General features: G+C 49.1%; 1 protein-coding gene across 1 annotated transcript in view; it reads right to left on the bottom strand.

Moving 5' to 3' along the window:
- Positions 1-5,917: 5,917 nt before the first annotated feature.
- Positions 5,918-10,399, bottom strand: part of LANCL2 (LanC like 2) — a 47,157-nt gene continuing 42,675 nt past the window's right edge. The window contains exons 7-9 of the mRNA XM_038562626.1: positions 9,747-9,923; positions 9,417-9,489; positions 5,918-7,010 (exon numbers count right to left, since the gene is read on the bottom strand). Coding sequence (XP_038418554.1) covers positions 6,907-7,010; positions 9,417-9,489; positions 9,747-9,923 — 354 coding nt within the window. The 3' untranslated portion in view covers positions 5,918-6,906. The remainder of the gene's footprint in view (positions 7,011-9,416; positions 9,490-9,746; positions 9,924-10,399) is intronic.

The following is a 10,399-nucleotide window of genomic DNA, read 5'->3' as shown; positions in this document are numbered from 1 at the left end:
CTCTATCCTCCCTTCCTGGGGGAGCTCATCCAGCCCTGTGGCTTTCGGGTAACACTGACCTGACTCCAAAGGGACAGCTCCATCCTGGATTTCTCGCTGAACTCCAGACTTTCCAAGTTTGTCACCTCTAGCTCAATACGCTTAAGATGGAGCCCTCCTCTTCCTGCCTGGCCTCCTCCACCCCTGGGCTTCTGGCCACGCCCCACCTCTGCTTCAGGTTGCTCACCGTGATCACCTCACTTCGGAGCTGTCTTTGTCTGCTCTTTCTACTCTGCCGCTGATTAGAGGGGATACAGGGAGCTCTACCGAGCCTTGCTGCAGGATACATCTGGATTCTGGCCACTTCTCACCAACTCCACTGCTCCCCACCATGACGGGGGGAGCCACCGTCACCATTTCTTTCTTGGACTGGCTGCTGATTTCCCTGCGGCTACCCTGCAGCCTCCCGAATGACCCCTTTAAAGCACAGACCAGATAATGTCCTTCCTTCGCTCAAAACTCCACAGTGGCCCTCTGCCTCGCCTGGAGCGAGAGCCGTACTCCCAGGAACGGCCTTCCTGGCCCAGCCCTCCTGTCCTCTCTCACCTTCCTCCTCACTCTTGCAGCCAGGCCTTCTTGTGTTTCCATGAACATGGGCCGCATGCTCCCACCTGAGGGCCTTTGCACGGGGAAGCCTGTCTGCGTGCCCTCCCACCAACGTTCATCTGGCCGACTTCTTCACTTGCTTCATGTCTTGGCTCAAATGTCACACTCTCTAGTCTTACTCTGATCATCCTGTTTAAAATAGTAACATCTTCTCTCTACCACTGTCAATCCCAATTATTCTGCTTTATCTTTTTTCCATATTATTACCTTAACATGAGACAATTTGCTTATTTGTGTTCATTGTTTATCTCTCTTTGCTATACCTCAAACTCCGCAAGGTAGGCATCTTTGCTTTGTTCACTGATGGATTCCAAGTGCTGAGAGTAGCGTGTCTGGGGTTGAATAAGCTCTTAATGACTATTTGTTGGGATGCCTGGGTGGCTTAGCGGTTGGACATCTGCCTTCAGCCCAGGGTGTGATCCTGGAGACGCCGGATGGAGTCCTACATGGGGCTCCCTGCATGGAGCCTGCTTCTCCCTCTGCCTGCGTCTCTTTCTCTCCCTCTGTGTTTTTCATGAATAAATGAATAAAATCTTAAAAAAAAATTACTATTTGTTGAATAAGTTAACATCCTCAGAGAAATAAGAAGACAGTACATATATAAGGTACCTTAAGTACAAGGAAACTCCTGGACATGAAGAAAGGAAATACTCAATGGAAGAAGTGGAAAATAGAGTTGAAATCTCTTGGAAAGTAAAGCAAAAGGACAAGGGGGTGTGAAAGGGAAAAAAAAAAAGCTAGAGACCATCATAGGAGGTTTAAAACCCAAATAACAGGTGTTCAAGAAGAAGACAAGGACATCAGAGGAGGAAAAAACATTAAGAAATAAGAAAAGTTCCTAGAATTGAAAGACACACGTTTCCAGGCTGCAGGGACCTACCAAGAGCCCAGGACCTGCTCATTATTGTGACAGAGAGAAGACAAAATCTGCACCTTGCAAAATGATTATGTACAAAACACAAGATCACGCATAAAGAAAACAGGATTACAGTGGCTATGAAATTCTCAGAGGCAACGCTGGAAACTAGAAGACAGTGCAGCAATGCCTTGAAATTTCAGCAGGAAAGTGATTTCCTGTCCAGAATTCTATAAATAATGTGTGATTTCAGTGTCAGAGCAGAACAAGGACATCTCTCAGGCACGCAAGGTCTCAGAACATTTAGCCCAGGTGCCAAGAGGGAGTGTGGACCTCCCTCCTGCCCCTGGTGAGACTCAGGCCTCCTTGGGGCCGGGAAAGCAGGCCTTGTTCCTTCTCCCCCTCCCCCCTCCCTGTTCCCCATGGCTGATACAGAATTTGAGAACTTCCTCTGTGAAGATATGGTTTGAAAGGCCAGCCTATCCCTTCTGGGGACTGTGGGGAGTATTTATTTGGTTATAACGTGTGATGGCATTGCTCAGGACACATTTTATTCTCTTATGGGCAATACTTTAAAGACTGGTGTGAACTCCCCATTGACATGTGATGGGCACTGCTCTGGTGGATGATCCTGTGAAGGCCACCACGGCCAACCGGGGACAGAACGGAAAGATCTCCGTGGGTCACTAAACAAAGTATAGGCCAGAGAAGTGGAAGACCCAACCTCTCTCAAATCTCAGAGGTTTTTTTGTAGGCCTGAGATTGTGGCTTGGTTACTCCTTGCTCCTATGGTACCTCCTCCCCTTGGAAGACCTTGGGGCAGGGAGGTGTGCACTGCACGCGCACGCACACACACATGCACGCGCATAGCTGGCCGGAAGCTCCAGGCTGCCAGGGGCAGCAGTGATACTGCATTGTCATGAAGCGCGGGATTCTGGAGCTGCACAGATCTGGGTTTCATTCCACTACCTCGGGGAGTGAGCCTGTTTCCTCACGTAAAGCTACTACAGCTTCCTTTCCCCCCACAGAGCACTTACATGTGGCCACGTTCTCAACTTAGCTCATTTTAACCCTCCCACCAACCAAATGAAGCGGTCCTGATTATTGCCCTGATTTCCTGGGGAAAAAACACAAGAAACAACCTTGAGGCTCAGGAAATTTGTCTGAGTTCACACAAGTGATTGAATCAGAGGTAAACACAGGCGTTCAGGTTCGTAACCTCCACTACCTAAGCCCCTTGATGGTGGGGCTTGGCCTCTTCTTCACGCCAGAGGGCGTTACACTGCAAGGCTGGGTGGGCACTTACCTGGAATCTTCACCCGGGAGGCCTACTGCCCCCGCCCCACCATTCGGAGGAGCTCTGTGGTGTCCCGCAAAGTGGGGGGCCTCCCGTGCATCTGACCGGTCAAGGCTACTGACTCCCGACAGGTGTTCAGCAAGCTGGACTGTGAACTCAGAGGACTGTGCCCACGAGTGTCCATCAGGTCACTCTCGGCACCTGGCACAATGCCTGGCACCCTGGAGGTGTGCGACAAACCTGTGCTGAACGAAGGATTCAAGCCTCCCATCTCCAAGTAGCATTTGTGTACAGATCCCCAGCCCTCTGGGATCACTGCTGCTTCCAGTGACCTGACTCCAGGGAGTCAGTCTTGGTGAAACGGGGCCTCGAAGGAGCCTGCAACCTTGCTCTGATAGGGAAGGGCAATGATGCGACACTGACTTCCGGGGCCATGTGCCAGATGACTAGCAGGCTGATGGGCATCAGGAGGGGACAGTGATTTTGAATACTGACATCTGCTCTCCTTAAGTCAACGTGCTATGGAAAAATTGAGAACTGTGGGTGGCATCTTCCACTGTGATTGGGGTTGTCCGATGCCCTTGCCGGGCCAATCTTCCACAGCGTCCCTGTTTCGAAGCCCAGCTTGCGGACATACTTTACTCCAGAATCTGAGTTCTTACCCTTTGGAGTCCAAGACCATGTTGAAGCTCTGAAGAAACTAGGAACGCTCTCTCCGGGTAAATATTCATAGGCAGATGCATATAAACCGTCACACACAATCCAGTGGGCTCCTGGCTCCCCCAAACTACCGTGGCCCCATCCCCACGACAACCCAGCTGCAGGCTGGACTTGAGGCCCATGAAAGGGCCCCTCCAAGCTGCAGCAGAGCCGGGGATGGAGGAAGGGCCGTCTGTCAAAATGTTTAGGGAACCTGGACTCAGGTCGGATCACTGCTTTTGTGAATTCGGCAAATGAAGAAATAGATGCTAACAGCAGTACAGTTACACGGAGTCCCCCCACACCCCCGGCCTGGAGGTGGAGGGCAGGAGGCTGGAGCCGAGGACAGGACAGAGAAAGGGGCCCTGCTGCTCCTGTCCTCGTCACATGCTGCTGCTCAAGGGCTCGCCCAGGTTTCAATTCTTACTTTTGGGGGGCGGGGGGCACCTAGGGGAGGGGTAGTGGGTGCAAGTCGGAGTAGGACCACTGGCGAGAACTGTCCGTGTCTGTCCTCCATCCCAGTGCTAACCCTGGGCCAGGCTGCCCGCCTTCCCACAGTGCTGTGTGCCACCTCCAGTGGCGTGGTCGCCGCGTGTCACCAGAAGGCCCATACTCTGCACCAGCTGAGCCTGTGCTGCTCTTACCATCACTGTCCAGCTTTCAGGGATCCTTGGGGTTCACAGGGGCTGCACCTGCAGAGACCTTCAGTTACGGTTCCACTGAACGATCAGGACGTCGTAAGGATGGCAGCTGCCCTGCGTTTAAGTGGAGAATGAAATCTTCGCAACCGTGACGGATGCCCCTGAACAAACCTCACTCACATGCGCACAGAGGTGAGAACAAACGAGGAGCCCGCAAGTCATCATCGCAAAACTCTTTACTAACAAGACCAAAGAACCCCACACACTTTTTTGTGGCCATTGGCCTTTTTTTTTCTTTCAAATTTTAAAATGGGATTGTGCATACATTTATTTTTTAAATTAAGACACATTTTGGAGGTCACAGACAAGTCAAGGGATCACTGTGAGAGGTTTCGAGATCTGAATTCCAAACACTTAGAACCGTGAGCCTAGCCGTCTGCTCCTTGAAGGAGCTGCCGTTTTCTGCCCTGCCTTCGGGGACAGACGCTGGGCCTGTCCTGCCGCAGCCACGGGGCAGGCGCTAGGAAGCGGGCCTCGGTACATTCGTCAGAAGGAAGCCTAATGCTTACTTGTCATATGTGGTGAGAGGCTCAGGGAAGTGGGTCACCTGCTGTTTCCGGTCTGGAGATACCTGTCCAGGATCAGGGCTTCCGCGCTCCAGATGGGGCAGGCCGTACGGGGCGTGTCGGGGCGCACCCCTGTGTAGTCCCACCGGCTTCCCCTGTGGAAGGAATGAGGTGGGGCAAAGCTCTCAGCTGCAGCCCCGAGGCAGGCAAGGCCTTGGAGGCGTGTGCGTGGTTTGGGTGAGGCGGGTGCGGAGGGAGGGAGCAGTGCTGTTTGGCTGGGCTGTGGGGTCGGGTGAGCACTCCTGCCTGACAGCCCCCCTCAACGCATTCAGGACGACGGGGGTGGGCTGCCCGACGGGGGTGGGCTGCCAGAGAAGCACAGGAGCAGGCCCCGGGGCTGGCTAACACGTGACCATGAGCGTTTATGCTCTGGAAGCCATCAGCCTACCTTGAGAGAAGGCAATCATCTTAGGAACAGTGTCTGGGGGCCCCCTGGGGGCCCAGCGGTTGAGCGGCTGCCCGCTGCCTTTGCCCAGGGCGTGACCCCGGGAGCCCAGGACTGGGTCCCGCATCGGGCTCCCTGTAGGGAGCCCGCGTCTCTGCCTTTCTCTGTGGGTCTCTCATGAATAAATAAAATCCTTAAAAAATAAAAAAACAAAAACAAAAACCCCAGTGTCTGCAGTGAAGGGATCCGTGAGGCATCATTTAGAGATGGAAGGTCACGTTAGGGTGCCGGCCCCACAGACAGGGCTCAGCAGCAGCCTACGGATTGCATACGCGTGAGATTTGTCTTTTACATCGATTTTCTTGCTCCTTTATGATAGGAGTGGAAACAAGGGCTGACACATGATTAGACCGTCCCTCCTAGACAGGGACCACGCAGCCAGAGAAGCCTGTCTAGGCTCCTAGGACCCATGCCTTAGCTCCCAAGAGGAAAAGTACATGGAAAGTCCTAGGCCACTCGTATCGTGATGACAAAATTTTCTAAAAAGTGAAATCCCCATGAGGGTGTGCTTACACAAATTAATGTCCATCTTTTTACATAAAACATGTCAGACCCACAACTTTCTGGGTTCACGTTTTCCCTATGTATAAATGCAGACTAATCCCGTTTTGGCTTAATAGGTTTCAACAAACGTGAGATTTCAATCACCCAAAAGTAGACCAAAAAAACGACTGTATTCCTCCCAAATTTATAGTGTGACAACTCAGGAAACTTTGCAGTAAGTTTAATTGTAAGGACATGGGAACAGTTGACTATCTGCTTATCGCCACCTGGAATTGCATCCACTGAACTTAATAATGTTATGATGTTGATAAAATTGAGGTGCCGTCAATTTTAATACCATAAACCAAATGTAGAATTCCAAAGCTTCATCACTGCTGCTTGACTTACAATGTGGCCATGAAAGGGCTTCCCTTGAATGTTCTCTGCCACCAAGCCCACTGCCCAGGGTGCTGGGACCAAAGGAGCCCCAGGAGCCCCATACAGGGGCCCGACACTTGTGCTGAGGACAGGGAGCCCCGGGAGAGCTGCCCTGCATGCCCGGTGGCCTCGTAAAAACACTGAGGGTGAACACAAGACACAAAGTGGGAGCGTTCAGCTACCCTGTGCAACGGCTCAACCCGCACCCCCAGCCATTCCAGCAAAAGCCCTCTTATCTGTTCTGTTTCTTTTCAGCGTTTGGAACGGTCTCTGCCTCGTGCTTGTCTGAACGGTACTCACAGGAGCGCTGACAAAGTATCACCAGGACATCACCTTCAAGAAGCTTTCTGACACGTAAGAGAGACACCATTGACTAGTCCCTGCCAATACACAAGACACCTCACTTTAGGTATTATGTACAGAGAAGGGGTTGCTGCCGTGCTCTCGCGTACGGCCAGCTCAGGGCTCATGGCAAGAGCAGGGCTTTCTGTTTGGAACAACTTACACCTACAGACAACAAACACCAAGAAACATGCAAATGCTGCGGAAGGCTGGGTGTGAAGAATTCGTATTTTACACCAGTGAGGGGGACACTGCTACAAAACGTTGATGGGATGGTTTCTGTCGTCCATGCTCGAACACGAGGGTCTCTGCAACACAGGGGCCCGGGAAGGTGTGTGCTTCTCCTTTTTTCCTTCTTCAGGATTCACAGTTGGTTCTGTGTCAGGCACTGAGCAATCTGGCTTCTGGTCCGAACAGGTGTCTTAGGGGTCACTTTATATCTTTCTGTCCCTCTGCGGAGGAGCAAGTTCAAAGGCCGGGAACCGTGAGGTCTCTGGTGCCAGGATGTCGGAGAGAAAGTGAATGGCACCGGCCATGCCTGCAACGTAAATGTGGATCCTCTTACTAAAGGGCACATGGGGAGGGTCGGAAACACACTGACCTTTAATCATTTCCTGTACCAGGGGCTGTGACGCTGATGGAAAAGGCGCTGAGGGGGATCCCTGGGTGGCGCAGCGGTTTGGCGCCTGCCTTTGGCCCAGGGCGCGATCCTGGAGACCCGGGATCGAATCCCACATCAGGCTCCCGGTGCATGGAGCCTGCTTCTCCCTCTGCCTGTGTCTCTGCCTCTCTCTCTCTCTCTCTCTCTGTGACTATCATAAATAAAAATTTAAAAAAAAAAAAGATACAATTGTTTCCCTTAACTATCATTGTTTTAAAAAAAAAAAAAAAAGAAAAGGCGCTGAGGACTTTACGAATGACTTCATAAAAAAAACAAACAAGCAGAAAATGGAACGAAGAAATTCTGATATTAGCACCCAGCAGATAACAGTAAGTTTTCTTCCCTGTCTTATTTTTTTAAAAAAATCTGGGCTTTAATCTCCTAACAGAATGGCTCCCTAAATAGTTATGGGTGCTGCTATCCCTATTTCAACAAGAAACTTTCCTTTCTCAAAGCTTTATTCTTAGTCCATACAAAAGGCTGCATTTTGTATCTTCTTTAGATTTTAAGAATGCTACTTTAATTTTTGAGAAAGTTTGAGTTTTCATTTCAGTATAGTTAACATACACCGTTAGCTCCAGGTACAATTCAGTGATGCGACACTTCATACATTACTCAGCGCTTGTCAAGTGGACCCTTCATCCCCAGCACCTGTTTCCCCTCCTCCTGCCCCTCCCTCTGGTGACCAGCAGTGTGTTCTCTATAGTTACGAGTCTGTTTCTTGGTTTGTTTTTCTTTTTTCCCTTTGTTTTTTCTGTTTCTTAAATTCCACATAGGAGTGAAATCACATGGTGTCTTTCTCTGACTGACTTACTCTGCTTCAGCAGAATTCACTTAGCTCCATCTATGTTGTTACAAATGTTAAGATTTCATTCTTTTTATGGTTGAATAGTATTCCATTATTCACACACTCACACACACGAATGCTACTTTAAAATAAACTTGGTTTTTGGGGTGCCTGGGTGGCTCAATAGGTTAAGCATCTGACTTCAGCACAGGTCATGGTCTCAGAGTCCAGGGATCAAGCCCTGTGTTGAGCTGTGTTCAGTGGGGACTCTGCTTGTCTCTGCCCCTCCTCCTGCTCACGTGCTCATTCTCTCAAATAAATAAAATCTTAAAAAAAAAAAAAAAAAAGAAAGAAAATGAACTTTGTTTTCATCAGAATCCCCATTCCAGGTCACTGCAGTCTGCATTAAGATCAGGCTTTAAACTGACCTACAGGAGGGTGGGCGAGGAAGCCTGTGAGCCGGCTCCAGCCTACAGGCCTCTCATCTCCCTTTTCAATCAGAACAATTCTTCCCTTACTGGATTTTTATTTATACTTTTTCTTTTCTTTTTCTTTAAAAAAAAACACTTGAAAAAAAATTTTTAAGACTTAATTTATTTATTAATGAGAGACAGAGAGAGAAGGCAGAGACACAGGCAGAGAGAGAAACAGGCTCCATGCAGGGAGCCCGACATGGGACTCGATCCTGGGTCTCCAGGGTCATGCCCTGGGCTGAAGGTGGCACTAAACCGCTGAGCCACCCGGGCGGCCCTATACTTTTTCTTTTGATGTAAAATTTACATGCAACGAGACACACAAGTCTTCAGGGGACTCCTCTGAGTTTTGACAAATACATACACTTGTGTAAACCAAAGTCCTCTCAAGAGATATGGAATATTTCCATCACCTCCCCCAAGAAGTTCCTGTGTGTCCTCTGTAGCCTACCTCTGTCGCCATCCCCAGCATGGATTAGTCTGGCTTGTTTCAGAATGTCCTTCGAATGGAACCCCATGATACACAGCCTGTTGTGTCTGGCTTCTGCCCTCAATGATTTTGCAATTCATTCATATTTTGTGTGTGTCACTAGCTGTTTTCCTATATTTGGGTTGTTCCCAAAGTTCCCTATACCTTTTTGTTTGAAGAAAAGGTTCTAGTAGCTTAAGAAATCTGAAAACCACTGACTTATTAGAACCTATTAGAAATAGACAATGACTCATGACACCCTAGAGTGGTCCATGCTGAAATAACCTTTGTTTTCTTCTTTGGTGGGGTGGAGCATGCATCCTTCACGAAAAGATTTAGAAATATTTGAAGGGCACTAACAGGTGCACAATATAGGTAAGGCAGAGAGACTCAATATAGTTTTAGCAATAAACTATTTTGTTCACAGTTATTTTACAGTTGTGGAGTTATTACTCAAGTAAGAGCAGACGTAATCGACCCGGTGCCGAGAGACACAGAAGGACCAAATTCACTCAGGCAGAGAGTTAAACAGTGAGTTTTCTGCTCACTCTTACCTTCAAAGAGAGAATAGGGTCTGTCAGGAATGCGGCACCCGTGTGCTCCATATTCTAGACACCACTCTGCAAACTAAGAAGAAACATATTTAAGAGCAGAGATTTCACTTGGTGAAGAGGCAACAACGAATTCACCAAGAACCCAAGGAAGAAGATTCCTGAGCACCAGAGAGGGATCAACATGCCAAGACAGGCCAGGGGTATGGCTATCCTAGAGACACAGGGGAGACCATGGAGGTGGGAAAAACAGGTTAAGAGGAGAGAAGCTGTATTTTTGGATTTTGTGCATGCTCTGGAGTATTCAAAAGTTGCTGGATAAAGACTCCTTACTTTGCAAGCTCGGTAGAGATACTTTTTATCCTGCGTGAGATGGTACAGGGACAGGAAAGAGTAGCCATTCCCAGCTGTCCCGTGGCAGATCCCATAGCCCTTCCGAAGCAAACCTCGCTGCCAAATGACATCGCTACACTCCATGGCATCTTTCAAGTATTTCTCCTCCTTAAAGACCTGGGCAATGAAAAAGCAAAGCAGTGTTAAAAAGAGGTTTTTAGGGACTTCAGGGACACCTGGGTGGCTCAGTGGATGAGCATCTGCCTTTGGCTCAGGGTGTGATCCCAGAGTCCCGGGATCGAGTCCCATGTCGGGCTCCCTGCAGGGAGCCTGCTTCTCCCTCTGCCTGTGTCTTTGCCTCTCTCTGTGTCTCATGAAAAAATACAATCTTTAAAAAAAAAAAAAAAAGAGGTTTTCAGTGATGAGTTAGCAAATAGTTTCTCTTTCTGGTGAGTAAATGATACATTAAGAAACCTGAAATAGTTCTGGGGGCAAAACAAAAACTACCAGGAACATCACAGTACAGCACCTCACAATCTGCCCATCTCTTCTCCTTGTTCTCTTTGTTCGAGGTTTTGCAAAAGCAATTCTAAAATTCAGTTAAAAAATTAAAACAAGGGCACCTGGGTGGCTCAGTCAGTTGAGCGTCTGCC

Source organism: Canis lupus, chromosome 18, assembly GCF_011100685.1.
Source record: "Canis lupus familiaris isolate Mischka breed German Shepherd chromosome 18, alternate assembly UU_Cfam_GSD_1.0, whole genome shotgun sequence".
Classification (NCBI taxonomy): Eukaryota; Metazoa; Chordata; class Mammalia; order Carnivora; family Canidae; genus Canis; species Canis lupus.
The sequence above is the reverse complement of the archived record's forward strand: the minus strand, read 5'-3'. Positions and strand labels throughout refer to the sequence as shown.